The sequence below is a fragment of the Limanda limanda genome, chromosome 22 (assembly GCF_963576545.1).
Source record: "Limanda limanda chromosome 22, fLimLim1.1, whole genome shotgun sequence".
Taxonomy (NCBI): Eukaryota; Metazoa; Chordata; class Actinopteri; order Pleuronectiformes; family Pleuronectidae; genus Limanda; species Limanda limanda.
Window position 1 is genome coordinate 15,435,856 of NC_083657.1, and position 21,762 is coordinate 15,457,617.

Sequence of the window (21,762 nt, forward strand, 5' to 3'; positions counted from 1 at the left end):
AAAAAAAGGTTACAGATCATTTGGTTGTTGTTGCTGGCGAGTCTCACCTTGGTCCTTGCAGTCGCTGTGTCCGTTCTCGTGGACCGCCTCTCCGTCGGAGCTCGGCCTGTCACAGGATGCCTTCTGGCCACAGGAAGGCCGCACAGAAAAAGAAGAATGGATGCACGAGAAAGTACAAAGTGATCAAAAACTGTACGTCTCTGAAGAAAAAACAGGTCGGCCAAGGCATTAACACACAAACACAGCTGTCTACTTACATTGTACATCGTAAAAAAATCCCTTAGGAGCATCTGCAACATGTTATAGATGAATAATTAGGCTGTGCCTGTGTCTGCTGTGCCAAGTTGGGAGCGGTTTGTCATTAAAGAGCCTCTAATATGGCTCATTTTCCACCACTAAACACACGTAGCTACTTTTATACATGCAGACACATATGTGCTGGGCACAGTACGTCTCTTTCATTATTGGCTATTTTACCTTCTTGTCCAAAAGAAAACCAATAATGCACAGTTTTCCCTACAGCGTCCAACATTTTCCCTTTAAAGTTATTTGGCAAACAGCTTTCATTGCCCAGTGTGATTGTGTTTGATTACACCATAAAAAGAGTTCCCTATGGAATTAAGATATATTAACAAATGTTTTTCCACTCCAGCATAATCCACCCAGAGTCATTACGACAACTGTATCTCAGATTAAAAACAATAATACGCAATTATATCGGAGTTAACAAAATACAGAATGGGATTGGGATTTGACAACTCTATATCAAATCTGAATTTACTGTGGTCTACAGTAACAATTCTACAAATATCCATCTGTAATATGTATTAAAATAAGTTTATCACAGTGCCAAATACACAAAGATGATCAACTCTGAGTAACATAGGCCCTGAGACTAGGGGTGTCACGATACCAAAAATTCAGTAGTCGGTGCCAATACCAGTAAAATAACACGATTCTCGATGCCAATTTCGATACCACGGTAAAAAAAAAGTGCATTATTTGGATGTTGTTAATGTCATATACGGTAATTCAATGTGCTTGCGCTGCGCATATACTGAGGGTTATACGGTAGTTGCGGTCGCATGTGAGTGACGCTTTGTTGTGAGACACGTTATGCATTAAATGATACATCTGCCTCACGCCGGGTTTACACCGGACGCTGAAGCGACGCCAAAGCGACTCGTAAGCGCAGGACCAAGCCTTAAATAACAGCTGGCTCCCATCCACTCCCATGCGCCGCTTCAGCTTCCGGTGTAAACAACCATGTGCCGGCGCGCTAAGGATTAGCGCGGACCGGCGGCGTTGCTTCCGTGTCCGGTGTAAACCCGGCGTCAAACGCAAAATACTTCCATACACAACTCTTTGTGCCTTTTTAATAAACAAGTCGAGGTGGGGCGAACGCTGCAGCCGCAGTTGCCGTCTTGGTTTTCAGAATGTAAACGTCGACTGGCGCAGCACCGATGCAAATGCTAAGTTGCTAACAGCTGCTGGCATCGAAGCTGACGGTGCCTACGGTACTTCAAAAACTTGGGCATCGGCATCGTTTTGTTATGTTAGTATCGAAAGGTATCGTAGGTATCGGTTCTCGTGACATCCCTACCTGAGACCACTTTAGCATCTTTCAGCTCATTATCTTGGTTTGACGACCCAAAATGTAACCATTTAGTTTCAGTCTCACTGCTCTTATCAACCCTTAATTGTGAGCACCAATAGGCAAAGCTCTTATAAATCTACTCTACACAACCCACCCATCATCAAATGACGCACCACCTGGTGAACATAATGGGACATTTAGCAGATGCAGAGCCTAATATTTCCCTCAGGAGTTGTAGGAGACCAAAATCAGAGCTAAAAGAAGAGTTAATCTTGCATTGACATTCCTTAAGGCTGTGCAAATGTGTAAAAAGCCGTCACAAACTTGTTAAAATATTCGTATTGTACTAAAATGATTTGATCAATCAAGTCAAAACTGTAAGGAGGTATTATGAGATGGATAAAGTACAAAATGTTGATCACACACAGTTCCTCACAGACGCAGACAATTAAACCAGAGAAAATTCACAGTAACACCTATATTTGTGGCTTCATGGATGCAGGGAATGTAAAGATTTACATATGAATAATAAATATAAGTGTTTATCTATGATGTTAGTAATAATAATATCAGTGTAAGAGTGTATTACCTTTTCCAGTTCAGGTCTGTGCACGGGCGATCCAGATCCAGCCCCATCCAAGTCTACACTTCCATTAACACAGACCTCTCGCATCACCTAGAAGACAAAAAGAAATACAGCGTTGGCTAACAAGGCTGCCGTTCACATTAACAAGTGGAAAGTCGACACATGCTGATCACCACAGAGGGATTTCAATTTATATGCAGCCACGCCGGTGGAATGTTAGGTCCACACCATGATCCCAACACATGGGTGGATCCCTTAGTTAGAAATCCTAAAATATTTCCTCACACCGTTGCCACATAATTAAGCAGCTCATTCCTTCAGCCTAGGCGGCATGCCTGGGGTAATGCAGGCCACATGTATGGAGAACTCCCTCCTCTCTCATATTCCATCATGCTACTGAATTGCAGCCAAGGGATCATGAGGCAATGCAGCCCATGCAGTGGACGACCAAGAGGGGGAAGAGCGCGCGCATGCATGTGTGGCAGGGCCCGGTGGAGGGGTGGTGGTGTCTGCTACACACATTAGACACCACAGTTTTACTACGTCCGCGGAATCCTTATGCAATAAGGTCTACTAGGGGTGAATGAGATCTGCAGGGCTCTGGCCCGGGCGCCAGTGTGCATTACCGTGACCCGTTGGACTTCAGACCTGGCAACCCTCCGTCAGATCTGGCAGGCCCAGGCATGTGGCGGTGACAGGGGCGTGTGTAGATGAGCGGCGGGCAGAGGGAAATGAGATTTCAGATGAACCGCTGTGTACGCAAGTCGGCTAATGCACTCTGACACACACAAATTTTCCCCCTCGTCTTTCCACAAGCATTCTGAACCATCTCTGGCCGTGTAGAGCTCCTCAGCTCATTGGTTTTGGCTTAGAAGGAGCATAATTGGGTTTCGCGAAGAAAATGACAGGCTGTGGCTCCGAGGGTTTGGCTCGGAGAGCGGCTCGGAGGCCAGAGAGCGGGACAGACTGCAACATTATGTGTACCTTCCAGTGGAGAGCTGCTTCGCCAGACTGGGATACGGGTGATGATACAGAACATGTCAGTGGAGGTAGTGTACTTCAGTTTTGGGTGCTGAAAATTCAATTAAAAGGAAAATAATGATGATTGACATGTTGCTGCTGAGCACTCTGGCCTTGAGGTGGCTTTATAAGTTTTACATATTCACTTGCCAGGAGCGCACATTTCTATACACTGAGCTATTTTAACCATACTACGTAATAGGTGTAGTGGAAATCTGAAAACTTTATATGTTCCAGTAACTCGAAATCTGTGTTGTCTAAATACATATTAAATGCCTTTACTCACTTGGAATATATTGTAAAAAAAAAAATAAAAATAAATGTAAATTTAATCTTCACCAATATTTATAGCTTTACTTTTCTCCCAACATATAATAGGGCTTTTTATTGAAGGTAGACAATTTCCATAAAAATGATATAAACTCATTTGTCATGCTCTGCGGGCTTAAACCAATTTGCCTTCGGCCACACTTACCATACAACACTTATGCATGAAAGCAATGATGACGCATTTCTTTTCTTTATTTGTTACTTTTGTGTGTTCAATGTGGAAGAAAAGAAAACTATGTTGAAGGGTTGTGAATTGTATTTTTGTCTTTGTTTTTATGGATTGTTTTTTAATGATTTGATTATCATGCATTTGACATGTGTTTATTAGATTAGTGATGGGAGATGAATGCAGATGATACACCTTATCATCTGCAGGCAGTGGACTAGTGGAAGAAACTTGGACTATGGGCAGAAAAAAAAACAACAAAAAGACGAACCTGGATTGATCTCTCCAAAAATCCAAGAGGATTCTCCCTACCCTGTCTAGTGCCCCTGAGCAAGGCACCTTACTCCCCCAACATCTGCTCCCCGGGCGCCGTACATGGCTGCCCACTGCTCTGTGTGTCCTGCACCAGATGGGTTAAAAGCAGAGGTTAAATTTCACTTGTGCATGTCTGTGCGTGTGTTTGGGACAAATAGATGTATCTTAATCGTATCTTAATCTTAACCACTACGCCACCATCAATCACCACTCCGGCCACCATTTTTTAAATTTAATTTCAGATTATTTCCTTTTTGATTCTATACATAGCTTTAAACTTTCAGTCTACGTGTGTGCTGGGACAAAGCAACCTCATTATAATAAATAATCGCGTCTGACAATGAAAACTGTATTTCATCAAAGAACAGTCAGTATATAATTTAGTTTTCAGCTGAAAATACCAAGATGGTGACATGCAAAGGATGAACAAGCAGTGCTCCAGAGTTTTCAGCAGACAACACGGATGCACTAGGGATTGTTGGTATTTGAAACGACACGTAAGGGGGTTAAGGTGAGAATAACGGTTAACTTACAACTTGTTTTCCACAAACTTAGTGCAGAAACAGACAAGAAAAAAGAAGTTAGAAGGACTGATATAACAAGTTGGGTCGAAGGCCAGAAAAGCAAACAAAGACCTGCAAGGTTTTAGTAGAATGAAGGACAGAATATTGACGTGTGTTCCAATAACACTTTGTTAGTCGACAATGTCTGGGAGAATCATTACTACATGTATAGCCACTGAGCTTTGGAAAGCCTCAGGTACTCTCCAAGCTTAGCCTTTACCCTCCTTTTTTCTCTTCCTTTCATTGCTTCCTCTCTTTCCTTCCTCCTCTCACCTTGCTTCCAGTTCCTTCCATCGTCCTCTCACTCTCATGTGCCCCTTCCTCGTCCTGTCCCTCACCTCACTCAGCTTAATGCCATTTTCACAAGGCTTCCCTTCTGTCATGAGGACACACCATTGAGAAACGGCAAATGCTGTAAGAATCGCGAATAGGAAATGCAAGAAAGGCTGTTATTTAGGTTTTACGCCTGTGGCTAAAAGATGAATATAAGAGAAGGAGGCCAGAGGAAAAACAGGTCAAGAGAGAAGAAAATAATTAAATGAGGGGAATAATGAGTGACTGCTTGATACACAGCGGTCCTACCAACGCATTACACAAACACAGACACAAAGACGAGCTGATCTTTCTGGCTGGACACCACCCTAGCACACCCTGAGGCTGGAGAGAGCGCAGAGCGAGCCAGGGAATGCAAGCCTCCATCACTCCGCTGCTGATGACACGAACACAGCCGGACTTTTAAATCCAAAGGTGTTTTGCAAAGGAGGGTGTGAGCGCAGGACTTCGGCCAAGTGGATGAGATGAGCGCTGAGTGCAGCAGGATGACGAGCTGCATCTGCATTGATTGAGCAAACATAAGCGCTTCAGTGGCTGCCACAATGTTATCGGTTCAGTATGTCTCCAATATCCAGGCACCTGACTAAATACGCTCTCGCCGTCCCAGTTTTCTCCGGGCAACAATTAGTGTGGTCGTTGCCTTAGTTTGGGTGGTACTGACATTTGTATATTTTCACGGGTCTGGTTGCGAATGCCTGCAGATAATTTCCTCAGCCAATCAATAAACAACGGCTAATTACTGTGCAGAACGAGGAATCGAATCAGGAAGAAAAACACAAACTGTTTTAATCTTCGTTTCCTCGCAGTCATGAACATGAAATGCTTGAAAAAGACAGAAAGCAAACACTGACAAAAGCTAAAATGGCACTACGCAGAGCACATACGTCCTGCAAGGGTCCCCATGAAGGGGAATTAAAGAGTTTTTCAACGTGGAGCCTATTGATGTAAATGTGGTTGTGTAAACGAATGGTATCAACAAAATTTTTAGATCGGGCCCATTAGATCATCTCTGCAGGCTGCCTCGACACAGTGGCCAATAAAATGCTAAAATTGCTATTTTCGCTGAAAGTCGAAATAACGAAATCGCTGAAAGTCTGGCAACATTTAATATGTCCCACTCGCAGCTTTGCAGCAACCCGTCCATCTTCTGCTCGTTGGCCCTCTCCATGTTTAAACTTCCATTTGTAGGATCTCTTTTTCCCGGGATACTCCGGCTCAAACAGGCCATTACATGCTTACAGAATCATTGTCCACATCATAAAAAAAGATTAAGCCACGATTGTTTCTCTCGTGTAAAATTCAAGCTCCCCATCCCCACTCAGGTTTCCACCTCTCTCTTCCTGCGAGTCTCACAAGACTTGAGAATAAGACTTCTGGTTACAGGAGACACATGTAATGTTGCCAGATTCTGAATTTAAAGGGGAATGGCAGTATTTTTCTGTCATTCTTTGCTCAATCAACCAAATTGCACACACTAGAAATCAGTAAATATTTTGAATCAAGATCCTGAAAAATGTTCTGTAGGAAATCCTTGACTCGGAATTTAATAGAAAGTGAAAACAAATACGGAATCTTCCCCCTGATCTGGATCCATACCAGCATTTAATGGGTTCTTCCCAGACCAACACCACATCCCACCACCAAGTTTCTTTGGAATCCATCCAGTTGTTTTTGTGTAATCTTGCTTACAAACAAACCAAGCAACAAACAGACAGGGGCGACACATAACCACATTGGTGGATCTTAAAAGACCATTGTTTTCATCAGTAAAGTTGGTCCACACTTAAATTTTAAACAAGGCCTTTGGTGAGGATGAAAAAAGAAGTCCAAAAGCCTGGTAGCATAACTGCAGCACAAGGGAATACAGTTGGCAAAAGCTGGAGGCACAAATAATTACAACAAGGAATTCCAGGAGGTCCTCAGGAGTGCAGAGGTGAGGAGGAAAGAGTTGAGGGGGGCCTGGGGGGGGTTTTCTTTTAAAATCCAAAGACCAGATGAGGCCCGGGTTTTTTTCCGTCCTGCGATTGAAAGAGAAAAGAGTCCCAGAGGTGTTTGCACCGTCCTGACAACAAATAGACGCAGGGTTTGAAAAGCAGAAAGCAGAGGGGGCCTGTCTGATGCCGACGGGGTTTGGGTTTGTTTTGTGGCCTTGTCGGAGCCGCCCGGAGGGAAAGATCAGAGAGCGATGAGAGAAGATGATGGGGGGTGTTGGTAAGGGGGGGATGAGAGATGGAGAGGAAAGCGATGGGAGTGGGGACGAGAAAGAAAACATCTTCACATCAGAGTGAAACACATTTTCATAACAAACCACTGGTCACACAATATCAGGAAAAGGCCCATCCGGAGGATCTGAAGCCAGGTTATTCTTGTACACAGCTACACCCTTTATTCTACAGTGCTGTTAGAAGAATGGAGGCGACAGAGCATCTAAATTTGTCTCACTGACAACAATATTCAAAATGAAACCTGAAGGTTGAGACTTTCACCCCCATCTGAACTCTCCCACTACGGTTTTTACTGTGTTTGACAGCTCTCTACTTTGTGCAGTGAGCCACAAGAGGCTGTGGTTCGAAGACAGTTTGGTTTTCGGCCTCTTCACTGCTCTGCAATCATGTGTGTTGGTGACATACGACACCGGAGAAAAAATATCGATATAAATATTCGTATTAAAATTGTGATTTTTGAGTGGTGTAAATAAACCTACTCGGGGGGGGCAGTACTTTGGGAGCCTTTTGAGCAATGTCTGATGAATCGGGTGCCATGAAAGGGCCACAATTCACACAGTGGGACCAATTATATGTCCAACATCCACGTACAATTTGTGATTCACTACAGTGCACATTTAAGCTTTGTAGCTATTAGCAAAGCATATTGTTGCTTGTTCAAGCACATTGTGTTGTGTACTTAAAAAAAGCTTGATGGTCGAGTACTCCAGCATTTTATTTGTGGGTAAATCTATGTAAAAACACACCAAATTTGTTTCCATATTGTCTAACATTTCTGGGGTTCTGGATTCACTTTGTAACTAGTGCTTGTTTCTTTTCCCATCAACAACAAGGGGTTTACAGTCGTTGTAATGTTGTTTGTTTTGTATAGCTTCATCGTGGCTGTAATGCATGATCCATCGCTTGGTGGACTGGGAATTTTAATTATAGTCCAAAGGCTGTTGAATAGTGTCAAATACTAGGAAATCTGCTAAGACCACACAGCTTGAATGGTTCTTAATGTTTGACTTTACAGTCTCCACCCAAGAACCAGTTGCTTGTTTTGTTCTGGAGTGTTTGGTCATATCATGTGGACTTCCTCAGCAAATGAAGTTTGCTCACTCTCGTCCAAAATGAGCCACAGAGATATTTTTCTACTGATGAAGTTGAACTGTTATATCTGAGCTGTGGAACAAGTTTTTCTGCATCAATATCATATGACAGAAAATACATGGTTCTGCAGTTCATTGTTTTACCTTGAGCCATTCCTCGGCCTGTTCTTTGCTCTGCACAGCCAGCACCAGGGCATCCGCCCCCTGGTGGACGATCTTCAGTTCATGCTTCTTCTTCTTGCCGTCCTTGGGGATGTGAGTGATGCTGCAGCCAGACAGGCTCAGCTCCATCTGAGGGGTGTGGTCTTTGGAGGACTTGTAACACTGTAGAAACAGAGAAGGGGACAGTTGTGCTATAGCAGGGGTCGGCAACCTTTACTATCATAAGAGCCATTTTGCCCCCTCTTCCCCCTAATAAAATTTGTCCGGAGCCGCAAAACATATCTGATACTACAGCTTATAAAGTTTTATGTATATATAAGAACTATAGTTTGTTGCATTTATGAAATTATAGAACGACAATAAAGACAACAGTGACATTTTATTGTGAGAACAAAATACAGGGGCATGTGGAGGCCTATTTTGAAATATATTAAGAAAAGAACTAGGCAGGCCAATTTGAGTCCTCCCCATATTTGTGGTAAATGTATAAAATAAGAAGTAGCCCACTATGAAATAAATAAAACATTTAGCTGCAGCCTAATAGCTTAAAAAGAGTAAAGATAAAAAATAGGCCAGTTTGTATTAAATTATGACTAATGTTATGTCGTTTTCTGTTGTGGATAACATTGGCCCTTGGTATGCTAACATGTAGTGTCTCTTACCAGCAGTTTGTTATCTTTGATGACACAGAGAAGCTTGGTCCATTGGCCAAAGCGTTTCTTGCGCAGCAGGAATGCACAGATGCGGGAGTCCTTCACCAGATCCATGGACGCTTCCTCAGACGGCCACTGGTGGCGCATCTTCTGGCCCTTCCCATCCTCCTCTTCCTCATCGTACGACTCGTAGGAGCTGCTCATGGCGTCGGAGTCATAGTCTGAGAGGGAGATGCAAACACGCAGACGTGACTTTTATTTGCTGTTCATTACAAAACATGAAAACATTGAGAGTTTCTCCGCAGCAGCATGTAAATGCACACGTCACTCACTGGAGGTGATGTACTCAGGAGCTTTCCCAGGGCTTAAAGGAACCGCTTCCTCATAGTAGCCTTCGGGCAGAGAGGAGCTGGGCAGGGGAGGGGGGCCGTTGGTTGAAGACTGGAGAGAGAAACAAGTTTCCACTGATTAGACTGAAGTTGACCAACTCATCGCTCAAACATTCAGCAACACCTCAGCTGCTTTTTAGTGATCACATCTGGACTGATTTCAACGGTTTTCACTCGTTTGAGCTGTTTTACACATCGACTGCTTTCACCACTCATTTAGTTCCATTCATTTAATACATTAATGCCGTATAAGAACAGACAGCAAAATGCACTGTGTCATTAATTATGATTATTAAAGGAGAAACAAATCGGCTGTACAGTGCAACATATACACTGCACGACCAAAGTGGGGGCAACCACTTAGAATTAAAAAAATGTTTTCTGTTTAATTCAAAATGTGAAAAGAGGAGGCTGAGAAAGAATGCTTATGAGGAAGAAAAGAAAAACAATTACAACGTAGTGTGTGACAGAGAAAACAAGCGAGGGGCCAAGAGAAGTGTTGGTTTAAGAAACGTAACCTGAAGTCTTATTAGAGGCATTTATTACTGACTGGACTTGAATTGAAAAGGGATTTAATAACCAAAAAAAAGAGGTTGAGCTGAGCAAAGCTGAGAAAAACAATTCATTTGTGACTGAGGAAGCTACAGAACATAGTCCACTATAGTGAGGGCTATAGGGGTGTAATGGCTCTGTCCTTCAGGTCTGCGTAACAAAGTGAATATCATATGAAAAGAGCAGGTGTCATATGACACACTCACTCCAACACTCCTCCATATTTCTCTTACCAGCTGAGGGATGTTTTGAATAAACATGACACTTTTTTGAGGTACTTGCTCAATAGGCAAACTTAATAGGAATGAATGAGAAATCATGAATCATCACAGACATAGAAGAATGTGTGTCATGTATTAACTTCAGAATTTCTCAGTTTTCTAGTTGTTCCTCAAAGACCTGATGTTTGTCTGCCACCAAAAAAGTTACTTTCTTGGGATAATGCAGTATTACAATTAATCTCCACAGTTGTTTTACACGCAAACTAATAAGTGCTTGTATATGATCAGTGTTGTGATGTTACAGTTCATCCAAATAACAGTTTATTATAATTTCTATTAGGCCAATTAAACGACAATAATGTGTTCATTCATTTGATCCTTGCTCACAGGACACCAAAGGAGTAGAGAATTGACTAATACATCTGGAGTCTATACACGCCGCCAGTACCAGACAACCTCAAAGGGCATAACAAAAAGCTGCAAAGACCTGAAGGCCACACTTCAAGTCTTCTTGAAAGCCACTTCCCCCAACTCTGGCCGCATGGCTGCAAACGTTTTTTATTCAACGGAAAAAAACACTCTTTGATTTTCTTCCAATTTTATTTATTGGTGGCAGGTCAGATTTTTCCGCTGGTGGGCCGTTTACAAATGGGAGAAACTTTTTAAAAGTTAGGAAACTCTATGTGCTATGGGCCATTGGTTACAGCCGACCCAATCAGGCGTCAGTGATGCAGTGATGTCATCATCCACTTCTGTGGCAACATGGGACATTCATAAAAAAATCTGGCTGACGTACAGCCCGCATGGCTGACAGAAAGTCTGCGTCACTGTGCCGTGACAGTGGACAGTCCACCATTATGCTGCCGTATTGAAAGGAAACTACTGGATTTTATTTTAATAAGTAAATTGCAGAATCACAAGAATGCCAAGAACAATCTGTGAGAGAAATTAGACTACTATTCAATTTGTGATTTTCTTATTGGTAGGTCCTAGTTATTTCTTTTTTCATCGGCTGAATAAGATGTGTCTCAGTTAGCTGTGGCTGTGCAGCCCAAACATCTCATATGACAGAGTGCCGGGAAATGAGGATAGTCTGTCAGTGTACAGTCTTGTTCCTGACCTTTGGCTTTTTGGACCTTTCTCTTGTAAACCATATTCCTCTGTGTATGGAACATTGGTCATAAGTATATACAACCGATACCTTACACTACCTCGGTGTAAATAATAAATCAAATGTTGATTCAGGGAACAGCATGGCGATTCTGGTCCCACAAAAAAGGGAATTGTGATACTGAGTTGAGTCTTACAATAAATCATAAATGAAACACTGTGCTACTGGTTTCAAACTGTGTTTTCTCTGATCAAAAGCACAATTTCTTACTGCTGTCTCAAAACAGAAAAAAGCCAAAGATGCATCTAACCACACCTCCTTTTAAGAGCAACACACCCATGAGCTATCAGATGGGTACAAGTGCAGGGTTAACTTTGGGCACTGGATGGGAGAATGAAATGAAACTTGTAAAAAAGACATCGCACCAAAGGATGTTGTGAAATTGCGATGAAATTCATGAATTCATTACATCAAAAATCACATTATTTTTGCTGTTTAATTTCAAATTAATCCTAGGGTTTGAGATCTCGGAAAAGCTAGCAAGACCAGGCTTCTCTTTGAAAAGATGCAACTTATATGTCCCACCCGTTCCCATCAACCCTCTTGCCAAAGCTACTCCCCCAAAACACAAAATGTGCACTGCCTTAAAACTGCTTGAAGCAAACTTTTGCCATTGTCTCGCTTCAGTGGTGTATGTTTCTACGGGTGAAGACTCATACGGCAAAGGGCCAACAGGGCGGTTAATGACATAGGTACGCTCGTTCTTCCCCTTTCTTTCAAACACAATGGTTATCTTCACCTCCCTCTTCCTCTACCTTTATCCCTCTGTTCAGTGAACAAAAAAGATCCACGTAAACAACTCATTTAACATCCAGCCTTTGCAACTGTGCTTTTCTTCACACATGCCACAGTGTAATGATTTTCTGAGGCAGCCTTGGTTTACAATGCAAAGATTAGTTTCTTCTGCTGTCTTTTGTCTCTGTCAAAGCACCCCTACCCCTTATTAATTCTCCTTTTCATCATGCCTGTTTCTCTTTTCTCATCTCGAAGTCAAGTGCTGGGGCCAGGCCACTGAGCAGAAACCTTATCACATCTCCTTTGGGGGAAAACAGCATTTCGGTGAACTCATTTCTTGGTAGGGATACCCTGCTCCACTTAAAATCCAGCGCCGCCAGCGTTCTCCTCCCTAAACCAGTCCCCCTCCCCAAAAAAAAATCCCCTGGAGAGGAAGACAGGAGGAAAGGGAGGCAAAGAAATGAAGAGAAAAATCACTCGACAATCAAACAATAGGGGAAAATATTAGGTTAAAGAAAAGGATAAAAACTGGACTTGTTTGTGTCGATGGAGGCGGATTGTTGATATGAAGTCTCAAGCTTCATATCTTACGTCACAACGTCTTCCTTTAGGAAACCTTTGCGCAACAATAATACCATTAATAATCACACAGAAACCGATTGTTTGGGTAAGCTTTTTTTCACTGAGTGCAACAGAATACATTACACCACACTCCAGAGAATGTGATCCCATTGCTTTGCTATGTAGTGACTCAAAGCTGAGAGGCACATGGTTGAAGAGAGCGTGTACGCATACACACTGTGACACACACTGTGACACACAAAAGTACACAGACGTGCACATAATCACACAGTCTTTTACCTTTCCCTCCTTTCTCCAAAACAACAGCTTGGTCGAATCACACATGTGATCTGCAGATAAATTACGGACAAAGCAGTGCGCAAGTTCACCCCGGTCAGTCTGCATACCGTCCATCTGCTGACCGTAAACACACACGCATACACAATGCGCAGACAGCAACACAAACAGGTCCACAATTCTCCTCCTACTACCTCTGCCTCAAACGCTCCACAGATCTTCAAACATCCGCTCACTATCTTAATATGGCAGAATCCCATCCAATGCAGCTCAGATACGAACTCGGAATCTGCTCAAATCAGTTTCCTTCATCCGCTTCAAATGAGATTAGAGGGAACTGTTGTGGCGAACCAGGAACCAAAACAATATCTTCAACGGCCTTTACTGACATGTTGAATTAACAGAAAGAAACATGCTGGACTCAATGTCAACTTATTGTAATCATATCAGCTAGGGATGCACCGATCCGATATTTGTATCGGTATCGGTATCGGTACCGATATTGAAGAAATTTCTAGATCGGGTATCGGTGACAATGGGCCGATCCATATCGGCGGATCTATTCAGTTTAATTCTATGCTGTGCGCTGTGAGTGACGTCATACGCAAGCAACACGATCAGCTCCCCCGTGTCACTTATGAGTTTAACTGCACACTGGGGGGGGGGTCCCGGTGGCGCCTCACGGCGTCGCTGGTGCGGGGGGCTTTTTCTCATTTTCCTGGGACCGCGGGCTGGTGTCCGCCGGAGGGGCCCCCAGCGGGCGACGTAGCTGAGGTGATCCCCGAGAAGGGCCCGACACGCGTCCAGAGTCGCCGCCGCTGCCGACCGCCGTACCCGGTCCCCTCCGACGGCCCGCCTTCCACACCGGCGACGACTCTGGACGCGTGTCGGGCCCTTCTCGGGGATCACCTCAGCTACGTCGCCCGCTGGGGGAACCCTCCGGTCCGGGGGGGCCCCTCCGGCGGTGCGCCTCGGCTGGCGCCTAGCAGCTGACTCAGAACTGGTGCGGACCAGGGGAATCTGACTGTTTAATAAGTATCGGTAACGGATCGGTATAGGCCGATACTAAACCTCAGATATCGGTATCGGAGGTGAAAAAAGCAGATCGGTGCATCCCTAATATCAGCCTGTAGATCTGCCCTATTGTCACAGATAATTTTACATTGCCGAGCAATGGGGACAAAGTTAATTTTGTGCATCTCTGAATTTTCGACAGTTCTACTGTAATTCTACTGTAAAGTCTCAAGGTAGGCTGAAAGAGAATCTGATAAATCATCAATATTATGTTAAAAAATTGAATATCTGGATTTTTTACAGTAGTCTACTTAGATGTTGTCAGATAATATGGTGCGTTTTGTGTTTTACTTTAAGTCTCTTTAAGTAGGATTCACAGTTTTTTTTTAAACTTTAAATAAAAAAGATTAATATAGTTTGGCACACTTTGCCTCCCACATTTTGAGATCGGTAACCCACGGGGTAAAAGATCGATCACTTGTCATGATACTTCATCTGGGGTTGGAAAAATGACCAAACCATGACCATGCTTTCCACAAATTCTTGAGATTAAGGTCAGGTAGCCAAACCACGATGGTGAGAGTTTTTTTAAAGCATTTCAAAACCAGTCAAGTCTTAGCTAGCCTAGTTGAGGCAGTGGCCAGGGGAGGAGGTCTTCAAGTGCTGCCCTTTCAAATATTTCCACCCTTAACTACAACATTCTCTGGTTAGTGGATCGGCAGTGGTGGACGGCTCACTGCCTCTCTCCTCCTGACTTCCTGCTTGCCCCCTTCATTCTAAACCAGAGCCATCAGGAGGATCTATTAGCTTCCTCTTTTAGTAAAAACGTTCCTTGCAGACGCAATTCCACAGCAGCCCACCTCCACCTTAAGCAGCCATGTCTGCCACCCTTGGTCTTTGCAATCATTGGCCTGTTGTTGGTATTTTCCGGTCTATCGTTCAACAGTGTCCTCGCAGTCTTATTCCAATGGAACAGTCAGCTCCGCCAAAATTATTGGTCTCCTTCCTGTTGACCAGTTCACCACATCTGGCGTCAGGATAGTGGACAGTACTACAGCTGGGAAATCGAGCTTCCTTCCCAGGTCAAATATCGAAACTCTTTCAGTGGCTGGCTGAAGTTATTCCTTCAGGTTTCTTTTAAACTATGAAAGATTATAGAACATTGCATGGTCTATTTGATGAACATTTTGTATTTTCAGAGAAAGACAGCAGTTCAGGCATGTAATGAGTTCTGCTACTCTCTATCGGTTAAGAAGGCTAGTTAAAACTGGCCCTGCTGAAAAAAAATCGACTTGGCACAACTAATTGAATTGATGGAAGAATGCCAAACTTTGCATTGTTACCGTTTACTTTATTACTCGCAGGCAGAGAACTGTTTAATTGTTTCCTTGAGAAATGGTCTCGTCAAAACTATTATGGAAAACTCAGGGAAAACTTCTCCTTTATTAGAAAGTGTAATACAATGGAAATATAATATTATTATTTTCATACTTTATGAATCCTTAGAACCACTTACACTACATTGCATGTAGCGTATAGTTTTCATGTCCCATCGTGGTCAAAGAGCTTTTCCTCTCTGACAAGGATCCATTTCTAAAGGAAACACTGCAACGTTCATAAGCAGAGCGTCACATACAGGTCATGTGCACGGATGCAGAACAGAATGTCAGAATTCCACAGTCATAATGTGTAATTAGGTAGCGGTAAAGGAGTCCTGAACTTGGGTTTGGATACTTGGGAGTGGGAGGACTGTCTGCAGCTCTGGCCCTGGCATGGAACTCACATTCAAACATTTATGCTAAGTATCCATTTTAGCTCTGCGTAGGAGGACTGGAGCTGAATAAATGTTTCTGCCACAGTGCCAGTGGGACGCTGGAATGGATAAACTGAGTGGACACAGGAGAGCCACTCCCTTAAGAAAGGATTTGGAAGGAGGGGAAACTGCATTTCACATGATTCTTGGCAAATAACCAAGTGTATAATCACATGCATAGTTCCATTGGAAGTCACTTCTAATGGATTTTTTTTGGAATGCATTTCACTTTACTGTTGAATAAGTTATTTTGGGAATTCAAGGCTCTCGCTTATTTTCTCTATAGACATGAACAGTCACAGGCTAGCTGGAGACCCCCTGTGGTTTGAATTGTTGAATCATGAGTGAATAATATCTGCTATTTCATCAGATCAGTTATCAGTTTACTTTCAGATTCTAGGTCAAGTTTGGGAAGAATTTGTCAACTATGTCACTCGGTATGTTTCCATCTTAAACAGCAAGAAGTTCTTGGTTTTCGACAGCTTTGATTTGTGGCTCTGGTTTCCTCTGCAGAGCAACAGCATCAGAGGCTCATGTGTATTTGAGTTTTAAGAGATATTCATCATACCAATCCGACAGAACAATAAAACTATTAAAACTGATCATGTAAGCATTGTATTCACCAGTTTATGGTACATACACTGCTCAAAACAGTTAAAGGAACACTTTGAAAAAACATCAGATCTCATTGTGAAAAAAGATTATGTTGGATGTTTATACTGATATGGACAGTTTAATGTCTTAGGAACAAAAGGATGCCACATCTTTGATGCAAATAAAAGTTTTCAGCCTACAGAGGGCTCAATTTTATAGACACCCCGAAAATCATAGTGAAAAAGTGATGTGGCAGGCTTGTCCATTTTGCCAAAATTCAATTTCTGCAACTCAAAATGCTTCTCAATATCCTGTGTGGCCCCCACGTGCTTGTATGCATGCTTGACAACGTGGCGGCATGCTCCTAATGAGACAACGGCTGGTGTCTTGTGGGATGTCCTCCCAGATCTGTCTAAGGGCATCAGTGAGCTCCTGTAAAGTCTGAGGAGCAACCTGGCAGCGTCTGATGGACCGAAACATAATGTCCCAGAGGTGTTCTATCGGGTTTAGGTCAGGTGATCGTGAGGGCCATTCAATTGCATCAATTTCTTCATCCTCCAGGTACTGCCTGCATACCCTTGCCACATGAGGCCGGGCATTATCGTGCATCAGGAGGAACCCAGGACCTACTGCACCAGCGTAGGGTCTGACCATGGGTTCAAGGATTTCATCCCTATACCTAATGGCAGTAAGACTGCCGTTCTCTAGCCTGTAGAGGTCTGTGCCCACCACCAAACCGGTCATGCTGAACAATGTTGCAGGCAGCATAGCGTTCTCTTTGGCTTCTCCAGACCCTTTCACGTCTATCACAGGTGCTCAGGGTGAACCTGGTCTCATCTGTGAAAAGCACAGGGCGCCAGTGCGGACATGCCAATTCTGGTGTTCTATAGCAAATGCCAATCGAGCTCCACGGTGCTGGCAGTGAGCACAGGGCACACTACAGGACGTGGCGCCCTGAGGCCACCCTCATGAAGTCTGTTTCTGACTGTTTGGGCAGAGACATTCACACCAGTGGCCTGCTGGAGATCATTCTGTAGGGCTCGGGCAGTGCTCAATCTGTTCCTCCTTGCACAAAGCAGCAGATATCGGTCCTGCTGATGGGTTGAGGACCTTCTACGGCCCTGTCCAGCTCTCCTAGAGTAACTGCCTGTCTCCTGGAATCTCCTCCATGCTCTGGAGATTATGCTGGGAGACACATCAAATCTCCTTGCAACGACACGCATGGATGTGCCATCCTGGAGGAGTTGGACAATCTGTGCAGCTTCTGTAGGGTTAAGAAATCGCCTCATGCTCCCAGTTGAGATAATGACTCTAGCTAAAGCCAACACTAATGGAAAACCAGTCGAAGTGATCAAGAGGGAGAAACTTGAAATGGCCTCCACATGCAAAACCACTCCTATTTTGAGGGTCGTCTCATTGTTGCCCCTCTAATGCACCTGTTGTTAATTCCATCAACACCAATGCAGCTGAAACTTATTAACAACCCCCTCTGCTACTAAACTGACCAGATAATTATCAAAAAATTGCAATTGAATTCATGCCATACCCTGATAAAAAAGTGTTCCTTTAATTTTTTTGAGCAGTGTATATATTTTGGTCAACACCATTACAAGTCCACAGAAACACAAATACAGGTCCAAAGTGTACTTTTCCAGAAACGCACTGTATACTCAAGTGAACTTCGTGAACTTCAACTACTATTTGAAAGACAACAAGCTATTATGACAAACTAAAACATACTGAGCATACCTTCAGTTCCCCTGTTTCAAGGATTAGAGGTGGAGGTTGTGAGGTTTTCGTAATGCTTTATTTATCCAGAGGCGGTTTTTGCTGGGGCTCTGGTCTTCACCAGCACCACCCTGCTTAAAAGTTACACACACTCCCATCTGGGAGCTGCAAACTGCAACCACAGCCTTCTACTGTTGGCCTCTGGTCATCTCCCCACTTCTACAACTGGAGGTTAGTGCCTTGCTCAAGGTCACTTGGATACTAGCAGGGTGTTACTCCTTCACTTTCCAGACTCTTGCAGCTGAACCCAGCTGCTCGTCTCATATCCAGGCTACTGCCGCCCGCATTTATTCAAATACATGTGTTTTCAGCCTTGTCTCTTGTCAGATAAATCAAGGACTGATGCTTCACATCAGTTGCTGCCATATCGGCAGTGCTCCAAACATTTTGACCAGTATGCAAGAGAAAACTGCAGTTATACAAGATGGCACAGGAAGGTCAGATGGGACAAAGCGTGGACAGATACCCATGCGGACAAAAACACATACCTTCCCCTCATGTTTTCTTTGAAGCTTAAGCATGAGGTCAAGCTAAAGCAATAAGTTATTAAATGAAGCCAGACTGCAGGAGAAGATGAAAGCACAAAGAGCAAAAGGTTATGCCGGTAGTTACCCATCATCCTCTGGGTTGTCCTGCCTTAGTCCCAGGATAAACCAGACACAACTAGATTCTAGAAAGATATAGCTTATATCTTTATGGGTTCTAATGACAAAAGTGGCTGCTGAGAACCTCAGGAAGTCACATATTCTGTCAGCCTGTTACTTAAATGGAGCCTTGTGTTGTGGGTTGATTGTAGCATTATGGTTACTTTAAAATGTGTTGTCTTTTGAGCTATTCTATGGTGGCTACAGCAGAGGCAGCTCTCCAGCAACGTTAGTGAAAGCCTCATTGTGTCAGCGAGGAATTTAATGTCAGCTGATTAGTCAACTCAAACTCTTTACAATAGAGGCCTCTTTTACACCTTATACACACACAAACTAGTATATGCATTCAAACACGGAATGTGAGTATCACGGGAAACAAGAAAACAAAAGAAACATTCGACTGTGACACCCAATCTCTGTAAAACTCCCCTGTCTGCAGGAACTTAAGGCCTCAGCCCAGCTCAAGATCTGCCAACCTCTGCAATACACATTGAAGTGTTCCACCTCTGTGTTATACATGAACCACCCATGCTAGTGTTACCTCTGAAAAAACAAAAAACCTTTTTCACAGCTCCCCAATGTTCAAATTCTATTCTTCCCTTTATTTTCATCGCTTTCCCTCCTTCCTGCCTCGGGCTGGCGAGCTATGTGTGTACTTTGCGGGACAGGTGCATTCAGCAGAGGGCCATTACTGGCAGACGCCCGAGCTTGCAGGCCGAGCTGAAAAAACAACCAGAGAGCGAGATTGGGTTGGGTGTTTCCTGCATTTCTCTCACCTCACAATGAGGTGTAAATGTGGGTCAGTAGCTGGTGGTCCAGTGTCTGGAATGGAATTAGTGTGCTATACTACATTTAAAGTATCGAGTTACACAGGCAGGAAGTAGACTATGCTATCCTACAGCATTTAATGGACGATTCCGATCATATATTATGGGAGTGATGTGTTGCTTCTTTGCAATTCCTCAAAGAACATAAGTATCCCTTCAATTTGTATTAAAAATATAGAGCTATTTCCCAGTCACCTCAAACACCTTCGTATCTTCTACATTTCTCTATTGTAATTTAGACATCTACATCAAATAGGTATGAGCAGCATAAGGCTTTATACTGATTCTGTGATTCCAATCCTCCTGCAGTCTGTTCACCGAAATGATTAGTGATGATACATTATCTCCAGATATGATCTTCTCATGGGTGCTGAATTTAGAGAAAGGTTTACCCAACACTGCCAAGTCCATCTTTCTCTAGTAACTGCTCTTAAAAAGAAACTTTGGATTTCCTTCAGTTTGTTCCCTTCTTGTCTTTAGTACTTTAAGAATATCTCATGAATTGGTATTGAAGAAAAATAATGAATGAATGATAGGGCGTTTTCAATTAAAGCTCAAGGCCAAAAGACGTCCATCTGTCGGATGGTTGGTTTAACAGTAAACTGTATGAGTTCTTTACCCGACTCCAGAAATAGCTTCAATTTTCCATCAGTGTGTTATTAAGTCACTTCTATCACTTCATATGTCAGGGGAAAAAAACTGGCATTGTAAAAAGCCTTCAAAAGCAGTTCAGCAGGGAAGTTGTGAAATAGGTTTTCCATCCGTGCTCCAGTTTCTCAGCGGGGACTTTTTCCAAAGAGTGTCAGTATAAGTCGGCTGAAATGTTTCTGGCCCCTTGGAATTAACTGTACTGTGGGCTTGTGTCACTTAGTTAAAGCCCACTGCTCACTGTAGTTAAGACTTAATCAATCTCAAATTTGCCACTTGTTTGGTTACCTCAGTGACAAAGTGCGACGCCCTTTCAACATGATCTGTTAAACCGCCTTATTTCCTGTCTCAAGTCGATGACACAATCGTGGTGATGTCATTGAATCTCTGCTGTGGTTGACCAAACCGCCAAGTAGGGGAGCCCCACAGAGGAATTAAGTCAAATATGAAAACAGATTTATCAGCACCAAATGGAGACCAAATCGTGCCATGTGACAAACTGCTGAAGGCAAATCATTTCAGAAGACATACAAAAGCAGGCCAGGCTCAACTGAATATGTGTGATTGCGAGCCAACTCACATACAATCCGTAGCTTGAAAAAGCACTGTGACACATTTACTTGCTACAATGTGTTTCCCCTTCGGGCTAGAAAACATTGGGTTTGGCAAAATACAGCAAAGGCCTCCATTTATTCCAGATACAAAGCTGCTGGTCTATGGCCACCGACATTGGAATGACTCGCAATCAGTAAGAAATGTTTTAGGAAGATGGCGGTTTCAAACAACTAAGATCCTTCCCAATGTCCAGTGATACCTAACAGTACACAAGAGTGCATTTAGACGTGTGTGTATACTACTAACTGTACACATAGCTTGGGCTGAGATGCATATTTTTCTTTGAAAGTGCTTGAGGAGTAAAGGGGGCTGTCTGATTCAAAATGAGAAGGGGAGGAAATGAATTCCCAATCGGGACTCAGACTGCAAAGGATAATGAAAACCTGCTTGCGTGTAAACAGCATGTCCATCACATGACCGCATTTCCTAATGTGCCTCTGCTTTAGGTGCAGAGCAGAGAGCAAACAAACACAATGCATGGTGTGATCTTTGGAGATGCAAGTGTTTGGTCGCGTTAGACAAGTAACTTGTTTCAGTGGAGGAAGGTCTGTTTAGGGGTTAGGTGAGGAAGGAGAGGAGGAAGGGGCAGGAGAGGAGGTGAAGGGGGGGTGGCACCGCTCTCCAACATCAACACAGATGGAAATCATTTGTGTCCAAACAAGAGTACTGGTCCACATTCTGCTTGAAAAGAGCCTCGCACGGCCCCTTAGGATTCAACTGATGATGTGACTTATATATTGACTGCAGCACGACTTTTGTTTTCAACCATGAGAGCTAACCAAGAGAACCAAGAGCTAAAACGATTAGCAAAAAGAGCCCAATATTGGCTTGTCCCAGCCTTCTCTAAAATGT

General features: G+C 43.4%; 1 protein-coding gene across 1 annotated transcript in view; it reads right to left on the reverse strand.

Moving 5' to 3' along the window:
- Positions 1-21,762, reverse strand: part of afap1 (actin filament associated protein 1) — a 65,350-nt gene that overhangs the window by 20,676 nt on the left and 22,912 nt on the right. The window contains exons 4-8 of the mRNA XM_061066150.1: positions 9,374-9,482; positions 9,051-9,262; positions 8,371-8,550; positions 2,187-2,273; positions 48-123 (exon numbers count right to left, since the gene is read on the reverse strand). Coding sequence (XP_060922133.1) covers positions 48-123; positions 2,187-2,273; positions 8,371-8,550; positions 9,051-9,262; positions 9,374-9,482 — 664 coding nt within the window. The remainder of the gene's footprint in view (positions 1-47; positions 124-2,186; positions 2,274-8,370; positions 8,551-9,050; positions 9,263-9,373; positions 9,483-21,762) is intronic.